This window comes from Amaranthus tricolor, chromosome 15, assembly GCF_026212465.1.
Source record: "Amaranthus tricolor cultivar Red isolate AtriRed21 chromosome 15, ASM2621246v1, whole genome shotgun sequence".
Lineage (NCBI taxonomy): Eukaryota > Viridiplantae > Streptophyta > Magnoliopsida > Caryophyllales > Amaranthaceae > Amaranthus > Amaranthus tricolor.
The window spans coordinates 19,155,129-19,176,885 of NC_080061.1; the positions used below are offsets into that span (position 1 = coordinate 19,155,129).

Consider the following 21,757-nt stretch of genomic DNA (forward strand, 5'->3'; position numbering starts at 1 on the left):
TTTCGGACTTAAAATATATAACAATTATTCAATTTATATTTAATATGATTTTGGACCAACTTAAACAACTAAATATAATTACTTAATTTATTTGTTTAATTCATATGTGTTATAAATTATCATCAAATAAGATAGTTGAGTCTTCAATCTTCCCCTTGATAAAAGTCAAAACCATATTTTCCTAAATCATATTACTATGTTAACATGAATTGAAAAACATGATAAGAATAACAAGATATCTTTAAGTAGAATGTTTTAAAGACTTTGAAAACAGTTTCAAATTAGAATAGCATAAACCAGTAAATTTTCATGCATGGATATTGAAATCATTAATAAGACAAACTATTATCACAAGTAAACAAATAAATAATCACAATACATGCAAATATAATAATCAATTTTGAATTGTAGCATCATAACATCATATCAATATTTTAACATCAAAATCATGATTATCAAAACGTCATGCACAAGAACAATAATCAGTAACTATAAACGTATCATCAAACATTAACCAAGTAACTATGATATACTTTGTTCTTTTTTTAAAAAAATAATCAGCAATATTTTAAATAATAAATAACTAAGTAACCAAGCAAATGATTACGATAAACAATCAAGCAAATTAGCAACAAATCAATAAACGTAAATTTCTCAAATTTCTCCCCCTTTTTTAAAAAAATATAAACTACTGGATCATGAACAATAAAAACAGAAATATAAACTGAACATGAACGATGAAGCAAGAAGCATAAGAAGCATCTAGCAATCAATATGAAGCAAGAAGCATAAGAAGCATCTAGCAATCAATCAAACAATAAAACAATATGCAGCATGCAAAGGCAAGCAAAGTAAAACATGAACATAATTTACATAAAACATAAACATAATTTACATAATTTCTTCCACTTTTTGACTTTCATCAAAAAGTAAACAGGAAGAAAATGTTGGGATTGTCTAAAAAAAAATATTGTTTGCCGTCGCAAAAAAAATGTTTATCAACCAACAGAAATAAAATCACTTCCTGGACCGGGTCTTCCTCTTCTTGGAAGCCTTGGGTTTACTAGGTGAAGTGGTGATTGGTGTAGCTTTAACAGGTGATTGTGAAATTGTTTGGATGGGGGTAGCATCAATCTCTTCTGGATTTTCCTCCTTTTCAGCTTCCTTCTCTTCTTCCTCCTTCTTCTCTTCTTCCTCAGCGATTTTGCCCTTTTGAGTAGCTTCCTCCTCTTTTGACACCTCCTTATCTTTTTCAACTGGCTCCTCTTCTACGGTCACTTCCTCAACTACCATGCCTTTCATGTCCTTCATAAAAGTGTCTAACATAAAGGTAACAGTGGACACTTTATCATATAATTCCAGTAAAGACATTTTGATATCACAAACTTCACTATCAAGTGAGTCTAGGCGAGTAGTGTGACTATCTTTAGAGTGAGATTCCAATCGACCTATATCTTTTTGCCATGCAATTTCTGTAACTCCACTTTCTGTCACTGATAAATTAGAGTATAACTCATATTTACCTCCAACTTTAAATCCCCAAGGAGGAAAAAACATTGTTAGAAAAAAAATTGAGGGCTAGAATAGTCAACTTCCTCTAAATCAGTAATGGGGTTAAAATGATCGAAAATAAGGGAAAGAATATTTGCATATGGGAGGGCCAAATTTCGAAAACTAGAGCTGCAAAATCTCATAGTTGAAATGATCAAAGAGGCATAAAACAAGTAAGAATCAGAGACCAATTCACACGATGTTCCTTTGGAAAATACAATTTTTGCAATCAAATTGTAAAGAAGTTTTCCTGACAAAGTTAATCCATTATGGGTTAACTGTCTAGTAGGAGAGAAATCAAGGTGAGAGGACAAAACAAACATATCTTTTGCATTTTGAAAAGCAATAGAATTTGGGGTAGAATCATCAACAACATTTGAAAACTTAAACAACTCGTTAATCAGGGTTTTTGTGACAACAATTTCTTGACCTTTTACGTAACTTCTCAAGGCAGGAAAACCATCTACGGTTATGAAGGAGAGATTACAGTAGAATATCTTTACTAAAGTAGGGTAAGACACAGATCCAAGGTCTAACAACTTACTTGGAGAAGATTCAATAAAAGCAGAAATTATTTCAAAATTTTCAAATAAAAAGAAGTTGTAGTCTAGGATGTCAAAAAAATAGATGGAACGTTGTTTAAAGACATCGATCCATTTCCCAAAATCTATATGGTTTTCAAACCATGATTTTGGCGCTACCACATTACTTAAGGGTGAGGGAATTGAAGGAGTTATCGGTTCAGCCATTAGTGATTTTGATGATTCTTCTCTTTCAGATTTTGTGGAAGAGCGAGTGAGTTTTCTTTTAGGGGCCATTGATGAGTGTTTTGAAAGCTTGAAGAATTGTCTAATACTGCTGTTCACAAAATCAGAAAAGTTTGAAATGGGATGGGAAAGGGACGGTTCACAAGTTATATGAAGGAGAGGAGGTACAATGCATTTGTACTTCAATAAATGTTGATTGGATAACTTGAGAAAAAGACACAATTGATGTGAGTGAAGCTTAACGGTTTGAGGGTAACGTGAGGGAATGTATGTGAGGGGTAATTATGAGTTCATTTGGAAAGACCAATGTGAATTGGATCAAAATCATGAATGTGTATTTGACGTAGAAATTTTAAGCAAACAAATCAGTTCAAGATTAAATATCCTTTATTGATTAAAGGTATTTAGATATAAATCCCATTTTACATATATATATTTATATGTAACAAATAATTTTAAGAAATTAAAATTTAATTTTCAACTCTCAAACACATATACAATCATACATATATGCAACCATAAATAAATCATGTAAATAAAATAAAATACTCCCCCTAAATACATACTTATTTAGTAATATTTTAATTTTACTATTGAACCCTTACTCCCCCTTAGTTCATGCAACATCATTTAGCATGCCAAGTTCCATACGAATATATGCAAAACGATCAGCACTTAAAGGTTTTGTAAATATATCAGCTAATTGATTTTCTGTAGAAATAAAAGATAGAGTAATATGACCTTTTTCAACATGATCACGTATGAAATGGTGACAAACCTCAATGTGTTTTGTACGTGAATGTAGTATTGGATTTTTAGTGATACATATTGCACTTTATTATCACATTTAATTGGAATACCTTTGAGATCAACTCCAAGATCTCGAAGTTGTTGTGCAATCCATAAGATTTGAGAACAACATGCACCAACAGCTATGTATTCAGCTTCAGCTGTAGATAAAGCAACTGAATTTTGCTTTTTAGAATACCATAAGATTAATGAATTTCCCAGGAATTGACACGATCCTGAAGTGTTGTTTCTATCCACCTTATAACCAGCATAATCAGCATCTGAAAAACCAATAAAATCAAAATCTCCACAACTAGGGTACCATAGACTGAAGTCTTTAGTCCCATGCAAATATCTAAAGATTCTCTTAACTACTGTTAAATGAGATTCTTTTGGGTTAGCTTGAAAACTTGCACATAAGCAAACACTAAACATAATATCAGGACGACTAGCTGTTAGATACAATAAAGAACCAATCATACCTCTATAAGTCTTTTGATCAACACTCTTACCATTTATATCTTGGTCTAGATTTAGTGTTGCACTCATAGGCGTATTAGCAATTTTGCATTGATCCATATTATACTTATTTAGCAAATCTCTAACATATTTACTTTGAAAAATAAATATGCCATCTTTCTTTTGCTTTGTTTGTAGTCCAAGAAAAAATGTTAAGTCTCTCATCATGCTCATTTCGAATTCCTTGCACATAATCTCAAAAAATTCCTTGCACAAAGAATCATTAGTAGCTCCAAACAATATATCATCAACATATACTTGAACAACAAGAATATCTTTTCCTTTAGTCTTAAAGAAAATCGTTTTATCAATTTTACCTCGTTAAAAGTTAATTTCAAGTAAATATGAGCTAAATTTGACATACCAAGCCCTTGGAGCTTATTTCAAGCCATATAGTGCTGTGTTTAGTTTAAACACATGATTAGGTAGATCGGAATTTTCAAAACCAGGTGGTTGTTTAACATGTACTTCCTCTTGTAAGTAGCCATTTAAGAAAGCGCATTTAACATCCATTTGATATAGTTTTATATTCATGTATGAAGCAAAAGCAAGCATAATACGGATAGATTCTAACCTTGCAACAGGAGTAAAAGTCTCATCATAATCTATACCTTCTTCTTGATTATAACCTTGAGCTTCCAGCCTTTCTTTATTCCTTATAATGTCTCTATCCTCATTGAGCTTATTGCGAAAGACCCATCTAGTTCCAATGATAGTACGATCTGGTGGCCTTTCAACTAGATTCGAAACTTTGTTTCTTTCGAATTCATTTAATTCATTTTGCAAAGCAATGATCCATTATGGTTCTTGTATTGCTTCTTTAACATCCTTTGGTTCTATAAAAGAAACAAAAGCAGAAAATGCACATAAATTTTTAAGAGAGGATCGAGTTTGAGTACCTTTGTTTGGATCACTTTTAATGTTTTCTAGAGGATGTTGAGATGACATTCTAAGTCTTCTACGTAATATGGATGGTGTGTAATCATTCAAAGAACTTGTACCTACTTCCATTGGGGGATTTCTATTTGGTGTGTCTAAATCAGTACGTTCAGGAGTCGTTTCTAGGTCTTAAGGTTGAGTGTTAAGATTAGGCTGTGAGTCTTTAATGTTTGCAACCTGTTTTCCTTAAACCACATCAACACTTTGTATAGTATCCTGCATGTTTTTCCATTTAACTTCACTAATATCATTGGCATCCAATTCATCATCACTTACGTCATCAAAATTTATTAAGGTTTAACTCTTTAAATCCTTCACTTAATATTCCATTGTCGGATTCATCAAATACTACGTGTATACTTTCCTCAACCATACTTGTACGCTTATTCAGAACTGTATAAGCTTTACTATTCAGTGAGTATCCAAGAAATATGCCTTCATCACTTCTAGCATCAAATTTACCTAGATTATCCTTACCACTATTGTGGTTGAAACATTTGCAACCAAATGGTCTAAGATAGGCTATGTTTGGCTTTCTTCCTTTGAATAACTCATAGGGGGTTTTCTTAAGTATAGTGTAGACTATGTTAGAGATGGGAACAACAATAAGAGGGGGGGGGGGGTGAATTGTTGTTGTTACAAGTTTAAGCGTTTTTGCCCTGATTTTGCGGAATTAGATAAAAGAAATAAAACTTAAACTTAGAGCGAAATAATGAAAGAGACAACACGATTTTTACGTGGAAACCTTCTAGGCCTAAATAGAAGGAAAAACCACGACGTCATGGGATTTTTAAACTCTTCACTATGTTTAGGGCAACTAGTTACAACTACATTAAACACCTTACTTCACTCGAAGCGCATCAACTAGGCCAACTTCTCTTTACAATTGCTTCACTCAAAGCAACTCTCTTAGCTTCACTCAAAGGTAATCTTTTCTCTAGCTTCACTAGAAGCTATCTAATTCTCCCTTAGACTCACCCAAGTCTAGTTACAATTATTCTCTCAAAAACCCTTACACAAAGGACAAAATTCTCTAAAAATAAAATCAATAAGTTGCACAAGAAAACATTGTAAGTTAATTGGCAATTTTTGAACAAAATATTTCTTGTTGATTTTCCAAAAATAACGTATGAATTAATCAAGGCTCATACGAATGCATACATTGAGGAACAGCCGAAAGCCTCTATTTATAGAGTCAAAATCCCTAATAAAAAGAAGGTAACTAACCACTATTCCCTTATCCCAAATAATAAGGAGAATAATATGGATCTTAAAATCCAAGGACAAACCTACGGTTATTATCTTAACAAAAGCTAAAATAGGTATACATCTGACAAAATCAAAGCCACGGTTTACCTAATGAAAGTCGTTGTACCCTTTTATTAACAATAGGCAAGTCAGTTATTGTTCCCTTTTACTAAAAATAGCAACGGTTCCCATTTACTAAAATTAGCTGCAGTTCTCTTTTCCGATAATAAACACGGGTACCTTTAACTAATTTTAGAGACGGTTACCTTTACTAATAATAGGGACGGTTATCTTTAGTAACAATAGCTAAGGATCCCTTAATATCAGCTGCTTTTCCCCTTTACTATACTTAGCCAATTTAGATATTAACTAAATATAGAGCCTGAATAAAAGCCTAATAAAATGGATTTTAGAAAATCATACGTTACGTAGTTTATAAAATATTTTGCCAATTATCTTAAAAATTAATTAATGCAAAAAATTGATTTTAATTAATACATCAAATAAAAATCAGAAAATATAATAATAATTAGAATTCCAGCAGACGCATTATCTTCCAACTCTAGTCTGGGAACAGTGCACAGTCTCCAAATTCCAGCAGCGTTAGTTCATCAAACTTCGGAACAGTAGACCTCCTGTCTACATTTGACATCCTAAGCGACATACCTTTTCTAACTTCTTTGGATTCCTTTAACGAGTACACGACCATAGACTAAGTCATAGGTACTATCAATGATCTCAAACACGACCGGATATAGACCTGCAAACAATCTCTAAAAATACAATTGTTTAAATAAAGTGTGGTCATCATCAAAACCCAAGAGGTCCAACATATAGGTCTTATTAGGCACCTATTTAAGACATAATTCGCTGTATTAACATCCTCGGCCCAATAATGGTTGGCTAATCCATTCTCTATAAGCATTGTCCTAGCCATTTCCTCTAAGGTTCGATTTTTCCTTTAAACCACGCCGTTTTGTTGGGTGTCCTAGGAGCTGAAAAGTTATGGGTTATACCATATTTTTCACAAAAGGAATCAAAGCCTAGTTGATCAAACTCTCTCCCATGATCACTTCTAATCGAGACTATTAGAAGATTCAGTTGAGTTTGTAATTCTTTACAACGTCTTGAGAACGGTTTCAAGGCTTCACTTTTATCCTTCAAAAAATTAACCCACGTAAATCTAGAATAATCATCAACTGTAACTAGAATGTAAGATTTACCTCATATGCTCCGCACACGCATTGGACCACATAGATCAATATGTAAAAGTTCACATGGTCTTGAAGTACTTACCATTTTCTTCGGTTTAAATGAACTTCTTACTTGTTTTCCTCTAATGCATGCGTCACATTTAGGACTGTGTTTGTAGTCAAGAGCAGGAAGTCCCTTAACTAGATCTTTACTTACTAATTCATGCATGGTATGCGTATTGATGTGACCAGGACGTCTATGCCATAGTTTTGGATCATCTGTCATAGCCTTCAAGCACTTGAAATTTTGAGCTGCAATTTCATTAGTATTCAAAGCATAAACATTATCATATCTAAGGGCGGTAATAAATGTATCTCTGGTGTTAGGGTTTTTGACGACATATTTTTCTTTATCAAAGAGTACTTGATTACCTTTATACATAGTTGAGACACACTTAGGAAATTAAATTTTAGACCTTCAACCAAATAGACATTATCAATAGTTTAGAAGGATTCTTAACAACTTTGCCAATGCCTAAAATTTTGCATTTACCTTTGTCACCTAGAGTGATCGAGCCATTGCACCTTTCTTTAATTTTAGAAAATAAAGAAATTTTACCACTTATATGTCTCGAGCATCCACTATCTAAGATCCACTTTTGCTTTTCCTACAAAACAAAAAAAATAACCTTTCTCAACTTTACTTAGCTAGCCAAGTGACAAATTTGGGACCATATTCGAGGTAGACCATGTTACGTGGTCTTGTCCCTTTAGGAACCCATATTTGCTTTATCTGCCCACGTAATTCAAGAGGAAAGGAATTCTTAATGATATAATTGTCCTTACGTTTGTAGGGACATGCAAACTTAATATGTCCTTCTTTGCAACAAAATGAGCAAGCAGGTATGCGTCTATGTTTGTATGCACTCTTAACAAATGTGGTTTTACTCTTGTAGTTATGTGTAACATTATTATAACCTATACCTCATTTATCATTGAATCCTTTTTGACGTGTAAACATTTTCGTAAATTTTGATTCGGAGTCATTTAGCTTTGTTAAGGCTTGTAAGCTTTTCTCAAACTCATGTTATAGAGTCTTGAGCTCAGTTTCAAGATTATCATTTTTAGACTGAAGATCAATGAGCCTTTTCATCTGGCTAATATTTTGTTCTTTAAGACTTTGAAAGTATCTTCAAATTTTACTGTTTCAGCCTTTAGCGATTCGTTTTTCTTTATAAGGTCTTCACAACCTTCAGCATAGTGACGAATTCTATTTTCTAGAATATTTTTCTCATCTTTTAAGATCTTTTCAATTTGAAACATGTCAAAGAGAGCTTTAACTAATTCGTCTTTAGAACAAGAGTTAAGAAAGTCAAGTACCTCCTTATGATTTTGATCTAGATTATCATCGTTGTCATCATTAGCCATAAGATATAAGTGAGCTTGACCATCTTCACTTTCAGGTTCAGTTGATCCTTCGGAATCACTCCATGTAGCAACCATTGCTTGTTTCTTCTTGTTTTTCTTGTAGGACTCCTATTTCTTCTTAGGGCATTTCTTTACAAGATGTTCTTTGTTTCTAAATTTAAATTTTTTAAATCTTTTGCGCATTTTCATGATTCCTTCTAGACCTCTTATGATCAAGGCAAATGGATCTTCCTCATCATCACTTTGTTCATTATCGCTTGAGGATTCATGATGTTTTTTGGCCTTTAGAGCAAGGTTCTTTATGGATGGTGTTACATCACTTTCTCTATCATCATGTAGGGTTAGTTCATGAGTTGTGAGTTTTCCAAGAAGATCGTCAAGTGATAAAACTCTCAAGTCTTGAGCTTCTTCAATGGCGGTGACTTTTGGACCCCATTTGATCTTGGAAGACACCTCAAGACCTTCTACACTTTTCTGCGTTAGTAAAAGTTTTACCAAGAGAATTCAAACTGTTAGTAATTAATGTAAAACAAGCAAACATTTCATTAATATTCTCATCCTTTTTCATCTTGAACATTTCGTATTGATGCATGAGAATGCTGATCTTTGTCTCCTTTACTTGACTTGTTCCTTCATATGTCACAACTAACTTATCCCATATTTCCTTAGCAATTGTGCATGATGAAACTCTATTGAACTCAGTACCATTTAAAGCACAACACAATTGATTCATTGCTCTATAGTTTTTGGATACGGATTCCAAATCACTTTGTGAGTATTCGGATTCGGATTTCACCACATCATTTCCTTGAGCATCCTTTTTCATGGGTACCTTAGGTCCTTTAGTTATGATGTCCCAAAGTTCCATTTCTTGATCAATCACAAACATCTTCATCAAGGTTTTCCAATAAGAGAAATTTGTTCCACAAAACAAAGGAGGCCTAGAGCACGAACGACCTTGAGCAAACAACCCTTCTCCTATCGAATCCATCACAAGATGTTCATCTTTATATGTGAAACTTAACTCTGATACCAATTGAAAGTTGATAGGAGGTCGAATACTCTCTAGGGGGAAGTGAATAGAGGGTATGCCCGTTTAAAAATTTTGTCTAGAAGGTTGGCTCAAGAGCTTGGGTGACCTTTCAAAACTGTATTTTGGAACAGTTTTAGGTCGATTAACAAAGCTATAACATATGTGCGGAAATAAACTTAAACAATAACACATGATATGTTAACGAGGTTCGGTTCTAAACAACTTACTCCCCGCCTATGGGTTCTCTTCCAACCCGTAGGATTTCAACACCTTTTATTAATAGATTTTGAGACAAACTAGAAGATCTCTTTATCTTCTCTCACCACGTTCTTCCCCTTGAAGAACGTCTTACAAGTCCCTTAATAAAAGAAAATTCCAATCTCACAATAGAGATTACAAGTTGACACTTTAAAAAGTATTCTAAGTTAGGCGTACTAATCTATGGAAAATCTAACTCTTTTTTTTAACACTTAATATTATTACAAATTGTTAGAGCTAGATGAACTAAGAATTACAACTCTTTTGAATACTTAGAGAATACTAGATCTTATTTCCACAAGAGAGAAAATTGTAAGAAGAGGTGCAATCCTAATTCTTGAACGAAGCCTTGTATTTATATATGTCACTCCTCAACATATCCTTGAAGAGCAAGAAAGCTTCATCCGCCAATTTCATTGATCTGGTTAGTTTGTGCCAGTCTTCAAGACCTTGAGCTTTACCTCAAACTGATGTTGCACTGACAGCTCATATAACTACGTCATTATGTGTTGTTTTTAGTTATCAATAACTAATGTTGTGCTGCCACATTAGAACTCATACAAGATATTGAAAACTCAGCAAAACTAGATAATATGACGTATAAATAATTATTCAAAATTAATTTCTATTTTTAGCATTAATTTAAATTGTCATTTTATTTATAGGAAACTCTTTAATTAGCATAGCTTAACAACTTATTTAAATTCAAATATAAACCGTGTACTCTTAATTAAATATAAAACATGTGAAGCTTATACTTTAACATTTAATCATCTAAATATCTTAACCACACATTTTAAATTCAAATTCAAATTTAATAATAATAATATTATTATTATTATTATTGTTGTTGTTGTTGTTGTTGTTGTTGTTGTTGTTGTTGTTGTTATTATTATTATTATTATTATTATTATTATTATTATTATTGAGATTATTATTATTATTATTATTATTATTATTATTATTATTATTATTATTATTATTATTATTATTATTATTATTATTATTATTATTATTATTAGATATCTTAACCACACATTTTAAATTCAAATTCAAATTTAATAACATAGTATATCTAAACGTTTAAAACGTATAATGATATATTCAAAATATTCAAACATACTTTATTTTTGATTCAAACTTAATTTTAATATATTTTGACCTATCAAAATATTTCAAAGTTAATTTTAATAAACCTTGACCTATTAAAATATTTCAAAAGATAATCTTAATAAACCTTGACCTATTAAAATATTTCAAAAGATAATTACGAAAACAACCTTATCTCAAACATAATTATCTTAAAAACATGTAAATTTATTTCAAAACTTATAAATTCAATCTTAAGATAAACTTAAGTCATTTAAACATATTTCAATATTTCGGACTTAAAATATATAACAATTATTCAATTTATATTTAATATGATTTTGGACAAATTTAAACAACTAAATATAATTACTTAATTTATTTGTTTGATTAATACTCCCTCCTATGCAGCCTAAATGTTTCATTTTACTTTTCACGGACTTTAAGATGAGTCAAAATGGGACGCTTAGGGTAAGAGAGAGAGTGATGTTATGGGTTTTTAAAGACTTAATTAGGGAATTAATGATTCTCTCCAAATTTGAATGTATTTGTTGGAATATAAAAATGGTGAATATTTTTCACTTTCAAAAGTGGATAATTTTGTTTAGTAGCCGGAAATTACATAGTTCGGGTTAATTACCTAAAATACATATGTCCTACAATTACAATACACACTTAGTCCGAAAAAAAAATTACATACTTCAATTACTTAATCTCGACAAGCCTTCTCAAATCTTCAACAACCTCGGTGTAGTTCAAATCTTTCTTGATCATGTGGGTGCGGATTGTTTTCCGATCTTCAACTTCAGATTTTCAACGTTAACAAAAAAAATAAATGCATTAAACTTATCATAAATTTCCACGGTATGGTAAACTGCCACAATTTCATTTTTGTAGAAAAATCATCATTGTAGGATCCCATTGTAAATCAAAAAATCAAATTGGATGTCCAAAAAAATACAGAGATCAGGCGCTAAAATGAAAACAGAAACCCAAACAGCAAACACAAAATGAAAACAAAACCCAAATAGCAAATACAAAATGAATATAGAAACCCAAACAGCAAACACAAAATGAATATAGGCGCCAAAATGAAACCAGAAACCCAACCAACAAACACAAAATGAATATAGGCACCAAAATGAAAACAGAAACCGAAACAGCAAATACAAAATGAAAACAGAAACACAACAACATTTTAACATTGGCGCCATTAATAAAAACAACTCACAAGGGAGACATTGTCATAAATACTCAGTGACTCAATGACATTAATTACACCCACAAGCAACAAAAAAGGAAGGAACCAAGAATTTGTCCAGCCAACAAAAAACACAAGTCATGCAAAAATTATTGACCAAATTAAACAAGAAGGGAAAACCGATCCTTGGTACAATTAATGAAATCGCAACAAAGTACGAAGTGTCTAGGAAAACAATCACGAGATTATGGCAGGAAGTTCAGAGCAAAGGGAAAACAACAACACAGCCATCAATCTCAACAACAAGAGGATTGGGAGACAAGCACCCAATAAATTAAATTTGATGAGGAGAAGTTCAAGTCCATCAAATTTGAACTCAAAGGGACTCAACATTCAGTGGCAAAGCAAATGGAAGTTTCACAGTCAACTGTATGTAGGTGGAAGAAGGATAGAATAATTAGAAAGCATACAAACACAATCAAACCCACACTGAATAATAACAACAAACTACACAGGTTAAGTTTTGCATTATCTAAGTTGCAATATGATGAAAACAATGATTCTTTCCAGTTTAAACCACATACTAACATTGTTCACATTGATGGAAAGCATTTTTATCTAACTCCAGAATCACAGACTTACTACTTGGCATCGGGTGATGTAAAACCATATTGTGAATGTCAATCTAAACGATTCATCCCAAAAAAAATATGTTTATGTGTGCTGTTGCAAATCCAATTTATTTAACTAATGGTGATGTGTTTTTTGATGGTAAGATAGGGATATGGCCTTTTATTACTCAAGAGCCTGCCAAAAGGAGCTCAAGAATAGAAAGAGGGGGGAATTGGAGACCCAACCAATACAGTCAATGACCAAAGAGCACATGAGATTAATGCTCATCACTAATGTCCTACCCATAATAAGAGGTAAGTGGCCACACGGAATGTCAAAGCACATTTTCATTCAACAAGATAATGCAAAGCCACACATAGCACATAATGACAAGGAATTCATGGAGGAAGCAATGAAAAATGATTTTTTATACAACTTGTACAACAACCACCAAATTCACCTGACATGAATGTACTAGACCTAGGTTTTTTTAGGTCAATTCAGGCTTTGCAATATCAGAAAGCAGCCTACAATGTGCCACAATTACTAAGTGCTGTGAACAATGCCTTTGACAATTTAAGTGCACAATGTTTGAGAGTTGTATTCATTACATTACAAGCTTGCATGATTGAAACCATGAAAAGGCAAGGGGGTATTGACTACCACATCCCACACATGAACTAAACAAAGGATACTAGGGAGGGGACATTGCCTGACTATCTTAGTGTCGACAAACAATTATTGGTTGAATCTCTTCAACATTTATTCACAAAAATCAGTTTAGAGACAATGAACCAATTAGTTGACATGATAGTGTATGAAGGGGGTCTTGATGAAGCCCAAAATAATGCACAATAGTAATACCACAGAACTGGAACCAGAAACTACAACAACATCACTCAATTTTTTTGTAAAGGAAGGGCAACAGGAAGACAGAACAAGAACCAACAAACAGCAAATGCAAAACCTAAAACAGCAGAAAGGGAAAACCACTTATCATTTGAAGCGTAAAACTCATGCATTTTTGGGACAAATTTTTGAGATCTTGAAAATGGGATGTTTCAGATATAAACAACAAGTTTAAAAATTTTGATGTTGTTTAAAATGAAACATTTGTACTTATGTTTACAGTAATGAAAAAAAATGGTTATTTGTTACAAAGTTCTCAAATTATTGTTAGTGTGAAATCATTGAGCAAAAAACGAACATCCTTGCGCTTAAAGTTTAGCAAAACAATCCAAACCCTTATTCTTTTGTTCGTTTTTTTTAGTGGCAAATAAATGTACTCTCAAAAAGTAAATCATTAAGCAAATGAAAAATGCATCGACAAACCCTAAATCAGAAAAATCATCATCAGCCATAACACACCCACAGGAACAGAAACATACTCGAAAATGGCCCAAGTTTTTCAAGCCAATCTTTATCCTCACAATCAGTGTTAGAGAAAACATCATCTACAGAAGAGTACTCACGATCTGGATAAAGATCAGGCTTAGGACTGTAAATGGGTTCACCTTCAGAGTCTACTTCTCTACCCCACTTTGGATCTGTTTCCACTGAAGAGTAATCGTCCTCATATGAGTCAAAAAGCTCATCATCATAATACTTAGAGTTTAATAAAGGTGATTTGGGGATTTTGAGAAGTAAAATTGTAACATCCGTTTTTTTTAAATAATAATAATAATAATAATAATAATAATAATAATAATAATAATAATAATAATAATAATAATAATAATAGTATTAATAATAATAATAATAATAATAATAATAATAATAATAATAATAATAATAATAATAATAATAATAATAGTAAAAATAAATAAATAAATAAATAAATAAATAAATAAATAAATAAATAAATAAATAAATAAATAAATTTCAGAAATTTTAAAAATAAAAAAAATATGACTCCCCATTAACAAATAACTTCCTACTTCTCCCTCTAAATCTTATAACTAACCTCACTTACCTACTATAAATTAAACCAATTACCCTTAATTCATTCACATTATTACTCACACTTCCTTTTTCTCCTACAAACTCTTCCTCCATCTTCCAATTGCTTAAAATTTAATCAAAGAAAAGGCAAGATTTTGATATTAAAGACAACGGATTCGTAGACAGAGATTATTAGGAGCGTACGTTATCTAGGATCGCGTGACAAGGTATTTCTCAATGTCCATCTAATTAGAACTATCCCGTTAGTATTATGTGCTAAGTGATAATTAATGTGTTTAAATGGGTGCATGATTTGATATGACTTTTTTTTGTATGATATTATGTTTTATATATTCTCAAATTTTATTTACTATTATTTTTGTCAAACTTGAATTTATAATTACTATTTTGATAAAATTTATATTAATAACGAAATTAGATACGGTTTAATTTGAAAGAGAAATATTTATAATATTATTATTTTGATGAAAGTTATATTGTTATTTTAATAATAATTTTAAATGCAATGGAATTTGGGAGAAAAATATTATGATATTAATATTGCAATTGAATATTCTTGAGATATATTTTTCTTGGGAAAACCTATGATCAAAAAATAAAATGTATAATGTATGTTTGATTATATGTGTTGTGTGCTCGCGACTAATTATTAAAATATATTAAATCACGTAAAGTGTAACATGAGGGAAATGAAGCTCTTATATTTGTTGTGATCCAAGTATAAGGGTGATGAACAAGTTGTGCTGTTTGGTTAGTATAGCTACCGACAGGTATTATTATTTCTGATACTTGATACGATGTTTGGTCTTCCTTCTATTTGTTGTGATCCAAGTAGAAGGGGTGTGCACACTAGGGTTCCCTGAGACTACTCTACTGGCCTTGAATTATTTGAGGTGACGACCTCTTGATGAAGTAGGTATAGGGGTAAAGCCTTGGCCTCCTGGCGTTCTCGTTCCCTCAAATAAAAAAAAATTCATTATGTGTTTGTCATTATTAAATATCAAATTAATAAATTGGTTTATGTGATATTATATATATTGTTTTCTTAAATTGTTTTTCTTTTAAACTCAGCTATATGTATATTTTTTAAAAAAAATTATTTTCAACTCAAATTATGTTTTATTTTCTTAAATCATTTTCAAACTTAATCGTTTTATGGGATGTAGTTGGAATTACTCGATTTCCTGATTTTGGGAGTTTTCCCTTGTTTTTCTTGCATTCTTATGTTGCAGGTTATTGATTGCGTGGGAATCGTGGAGTGAGGATCACTTAGAAATATAGCTTTTATTAGAGTCGTATTTCAGTTTATATTTTACCTTAAGTTGTTTAAGTTTTATATGAACACAGATTACGTTTCAGTATTTTCTTATGTTGTAAGACCCTCTGTTGGATTTAAAGTTATTAAGTTATTTCTTAGTCGTTAAGCCTTACATTTATTTTATTATAAATAGATGTGGCGGTAACTCCCCCATGAGTAGGTTTGGTTCATGTTTTTCATTAAAGGTGTTTTCAAAAGTTCGACCTATTTTGAGAGTGTTACAAAAACATTAGGTGAGGTTAGCTTCTCCAGAGATGAGTTAATGGCGGTTTTAGGGTTCTTAAGAGGTGAGGTTGTTGGAGTCTTAGGGTTTTCCATGAACACAGCTAAGAGAGAGAAGACAACGAAGAACAGAAGGGGTAGAAGAGAGAAGAAGGAGAGAACAAAAGTGACCCAAATACACGAAGAAAAAAGCAGGAAACCCAGATCTAGGGTTTGAAGAACAATGGAGGATTGGCTTGAGAAAGAAGATGACGAGGACGATAGAGGAAAATGGGTAAACAGGCATAGGGCGGGTAGGTTAGGGTTTAAAAAGGGAGGGAGTGATTAAATAGGGTTTAGATTAGGATTGTTTAATTGATTGTTTAAGGAAAAAAGAGAATAAATTAGTTGAGTTTAATAAGAGTATAAATGTAAATAAGTTAAGTGAAGTAAGGGTATAAGGGTAAAAAATCCATGCCAAAAATGGAAATGAGACATTTAGGATGACTTGACTCTAAATGGAAATGGAACATTTAGACTGCATAGGAGGGAGTATGTGTTATGAATTATCATCATTTAAGAGAGTTGAGTTTTCATAAATTTTTGTCCTCTCCCTATAGGAGATTTGTTCTACCCATTCATTGGGTTGATTCTACCCATATACTGGGTTTTAATCTCTCTCCTCGTGAGAGTTTGAGGTTACGAATTTTGGTCTCTAGTTGATTTGTTGGTAGAGATTAATGCGATAATGCAGCAGAAACCAAAATTGCAATTACCATCAACTACATCAAATTCAATTATATCTCTAGACTATAACAAATTGAAAGAACCCCAATATCAAACACCGATGTAAAAGAGGATATTTAGAATTGTTAGATCTCATACACAACGATTGTAGTTTTATTAATTTTGAATATATATTTAGAATTGTTATATATTTCCTAATTTTTATACGTGATGTAGAAGTTGTATGACTTTGATTCATGTATAAAAAAAAATTACACCGGAAACCACTATTGGCAAAGTCGACAAACGAGAATAGTTGAAGTGGGACCCAACCGCGCTTGTTCTGGAAAAGCTAATGAATATAGTCAACCATATCCACTGCATAATAACCGTGGGATTTGATTTGTGTGATCCGACGATTATAAGAAGACTTACCTGTTATACCGGTAATTCATTTATCTGACGAAAAGATAGGTCAACAGTTTTGGAGAATACAAAATCAACGACTCAACGTGAACGCCACTTTATTCTGGTCAACTTCCTTTTATATTATTTATTATTTAATAATGAAGGTAGTGGAAATTATGAAACAAACCCAAACATGATTCGCAATGGATTTTATTTGATTTATTTATTTTTAGGTCGTTTTAAAAATTAAAAAATAAAAGTAAGAATTTGACTAAGAAAATGCAATAAAGTAAAGTTAAAACAAGGTTGGGCCCACACACTACCTTTATTATTCTTATTTTCAATTTCAATATCTTGGGTTGTGTGTGAAACCTGTTAACCCGGTCACACTCTTTCTCTTCCGCCTAATCTCTATTAATCTCTCTCATTTCCCCTCCAGTTTCTCACCCATTCCTTCTCATTATATCCTCTGGCTCTTCCAAACCCAAATTTTTAGTTTTAATTTTAGAGCAAAAAAAGCTCAAAAAATGGGAGATTACATATCGAGGAAGATGGAAGATGAGGTGGCCATAGAAGAAGCAGCATCTGCAGGGGTGAAATCTATGGAACAATTACTTAGACTATTATCATCATCTTCTTCTTCTTCAAAGCAACTTCAACCTCAATATGAAGTTGAGTGCAGACAAGTTACAGAAGCTACTGTGGGTAAGTTTAAGAAACTCCTTTCTGTGCTTAATCGAACTGGCCATGCTCGTTTTCGTCGTGCTCCTGCTCTTTCTCTTTCCTCTGATTCATCCAATTCTTCTGATTCCAATTCTCCTCCCCCCTTTCAAACAATCAAACCACTTCCCACTCCACTGGAAAAACCCATTCCGTTGAGGGTGATTCCACAATCTCACCATATACCCATGACTTTGGATTTCAGTAAACCCAACCCTAACCCTAACCCTAATTGTAAAACTGCTAACCCATCTGCATCTTTTTCGAATTCGGGGTCGTTTAGTATATCATCTTCTGCGAATTCATCGTCGTTCTTGTCTTCTATTACTGGTGAAGGAAGCGTGTCTAATGGGAAACAATTTGGTTCTTTCTATGTTGCTCCGCCTGTATCTGTTGGGAAACCACCTCTTTCCACTTCTTCGTCTTCTCATCACAATAAAAGCTGTTTCCACCGCCACTCTGAGTTTTCCGATGATTTTTCGGGTAAGATTTCTGGGTCTAACCGATGTCACTGTTCCTCTAAAAGGAAGAAGTTGCGGGTCAAAAATACGATTCGGGTTCCGGCGATAAGTTCCAAAACGGCTGATATTCCTACTGATGATTATTCATGGAGGAAGTACGGCCAGAAACCAATCAAAGGATCTCCTTATCCACGGTATGAGTAATTCCTCAATTATTTTATTCAATCAAATACTCTAATCTTATTTAATTTAATTGATTATAAAAATTGATATAGTACGTAGTGTTGATTATGTGTGATTTGAAATTGAAACAGTGGATATTACAAGTGCAGCACAGTAAGAGGATGTCCAGCAAGAAAGCATGTGGAGAGAGCAACAGATGATCCAAAGATGTTGATAGTAACATATGAAGGAGAACACCGACACTCTCCTGTACCAGCAGCACAGGATAACATTTCCCATCATCATCATCATAATCATAATCTGGTGGTCCCTGCCAGTAACGCAACGCCGAGTTGGTTGGTCCCACTACAGACTCAGCCTATTTTGAACTTGGGTGACTAAGAGATCTTAGATTAGAAGGAATATAAGTATAAGGGTGGGTAAAATGGGAATTTCGACACCTTTTTTTGTATTATTTGTTTTGTTTGTTGTAGCGTGGTGTGAAATAGCGTAGGGGACAAAAGTGAAAAGACGAAAATGGTGATTGAATGTAAATTTGACTAGAATATCAATGTGGAATGTGGAGTAGTATTGTAATGGCTTTCTGGTGGGGTTAGTCGTCGTTAGGATAGTGGAATTGGCAACTTAATGAGAAATGACAAAACAATGTAATGCAAAGTTTGACATTTTCCCATATTCCATATGCCAACTTGCCAAGCATTTAATGCTAAGTTTGACATTTTAACATTACTATTTTTCATACGTTGTCTTCAACTTTTAAAAATTGATAGTATTTCACAAATAATTGATACTTTATTGAAGTAATTGGTTTGATTATTTGATTTTATAAGTCAAAATAAAATTAAAATTGATTATTATACCTTCTGTCAAGCATAGTGATTTACCAAAGTGGAGTATCTCAACCATTAATTCTATTAATGCATATTTATTTTTATTGATTTTAATTTTATGTTATTAGGAAACCTAATATTTCACCACCATACATCTTACTTGAAATTTACAATAGCTAATTTCAAATTAAACTCCGTCTTATTTCAATTAAATATATTTTTTTTTCATAGTCATTGATTTTTTGTTTCAATCCTAAATATCTTTTATTATACTTAAGTAAACATTATTAAAAGCGAATATCAAAATATTTACATTTAAATGAATCAATTGTGATTCTGTTTTTAATTATGTGTTAACTTACAGATTGAGAACCAAATACAAATTAAGTAAGTAATTAGTAAATAGTGTCAAAAAAACAATTTGAACATAAGATTATAATAGGAGGAAGTATTTGAATTACAAAAGATAAAATATTATAACACATTTTAAATTTCTCTTGATTCACTCAAATGTAAAATTGTAAACTTTACCGACTAATTTCCTACTAAAATCATAATAATCAAAAATTCCTAGGGTAATAATATTATGACCTTCATTTTCAACTTTTTTCCTACTATTTCTACTAATTTCCTACAAAATTTAAGTCTAATAATTTCTTTTTCCTTGTAAAATTTTCAGCAAAAAAGATTTGTTTTCCTAATTTATTTTATTTTTGAATCATTCAAATAAGCTTGAAGATTTTATAAACTTTATGACTAGTACGACTATAAATAAACTAATACGACTGATAGTATATTAATACGACTAATAATAGACGAATCTAATACGCCTAATATAAACTAACTAATACTTCCTCTGTTCCTTAAATTTTTGTTCCCACACGAAATATTAACGCAAATTAAGAAAAGCAACATTTTTTAGATGATAAAATATTATTTTATTAAATATTTTATTTTATTAATTATTAAATTTGATGGGTAAAAGTTGAACCATAAGCATAAAAAGTTTGTTAAAAATAATACACAAATACAACTAATATAATACTAATACAAGCAGTACTTTACTAATGCGACTGTTAATATGCCTATCATACAACTTTAGTAATACAACTGTTAATATACCTATCATACATTGCTATGACTAATAGTAATTCTGATATATATGTCACAATGATACATAACTAATGGAATGTTTATAGTATTGCCATTGCCTGATAAAATCATCTTGTCAGTAGTTGTATAAATAATCTTTCCCTCACGTTCGGCTATAGCAAGAACTCCTGAATCTAGAGCCGCTTGGCGTTCCAACCTAGTTCCAACAATGCATTTTTTGGACTGAGAACGCGGAACTGCTTGACGTTGCATATTAGAACTCATTAAAGCTCGATTTGCATCATTGTGCTCGATAAAAGGAATGACGTTTGGAGTAGTTCTATTGGAGCAGATTGCTGACAAAGATATTGCAGTACTAAATTGATTTATTTAACAGATAATTAGCCATTAAAAACTAATTGATACATGTTTAAGAAAGGAATCTAACTAATAATTAGGCATTAAAAATTAATTGATACATAATAGAAATTGTTTTTATTTAACTGGTACGTCAAATAAGAAAATTCAGCAATCAATTTTAAATTTATTTGTTTTTTTTTAATTAGTCAATGAATTATTATAATTGATATGATTAATTAGTGAAAAGTTTTTATTAATTGAATAAATAAAATTTCTTTTAATATCAAATTTTAGCAGTTTAGAATATAGTAATTAGCCTAGAATCAGTTTTAGAGTTTTTAGCTTAATAATAGTTTTTATATACAGTTAGTAATACATTAATATATTTTGCAATTGACTAATCAGTTTATAATGTAGTATAAAGCTGTATTAATTTTTTAAATATAATAAATAGCCTAGAGTCAATCATACAGTTTTTAGCTTTAAGATCAGTTTTTAGCTTTAATGTACACCCAAGATATCCTATTTTCCTTTAAAAATCAATTTGAAACGAAGGTATTTCTTATGTATCTAGTATTAGAGACGTTAAGCTAAAGTTAAGGCTGTAAATGGGTTAGTATCATTGTGTAATTAAAGGTACATAATGTAGCACATAAAGAAGTTGTTAATATAGTCATAAGTTTGTGTTCAAAAAAGAGTTTTAATAAAATTCTTGTATGTTAAAATCATTTAACATCGCATATTAGCATAATCTAACATACATTTAAAGCTAATAAATCTTTGCTAAACATTTCGATAATTTGTAGTATATATAGTGTCTTTATATCAAACAAATCATGTTAGTTATCACAAATCTTTATATTACGCCC

At 31.5% G+C, this 21,757-nt stretch overlaps 2 protein-coding genes across 2 annotated transcripts; both read left to right on the top strand.

The window, feature by feature from the left end:
* The first annotated feature begins 12,262 nt into the window (after window positions 1–12,262).
* Window positions 12,263–13,311, top strand: LOC130801127 (uncharacterized). The gene is made up of 4 exons (XM_057664891.1): window positions 12,263–12,444; window positions 12,531–12,694; window positions 12,792–13,065; window positions 13,122–13,311. The coding sequence occupies exons 1-4, from the start codon at window positions 12,263–12,265 to the stop codon at window positions 13,309–13,311; spliced, it is 810 nt and encodes a 269-aa protein (XP_057520874.1).
* Window positions 13,312–17,561: 4,250 nt separating this feature from the next.
* Window positions 17,562–19,345, top strand: LOC130801581 (WRKY transcription factor WRKY51-like). The gene is made up of 2 exons (XM_057665454.1): window positions 17,562–18,617; window positions 18,738–19,345. Exons 1-2 carry the CDS (start codon window positions 17,770–17,772, stop codon window positions 18,985–18,987), a joined length of 1,098 nt encoding a protein of 365 aa, XP_057521437.1. The 5' UTR covers window positions 17,562–17,769; the 3' UTR covers window positions 18,988–19,345.
* The last annotated feature ends 2,412 nt before the right edge of the window (window positions 19,346–21,757 follow it).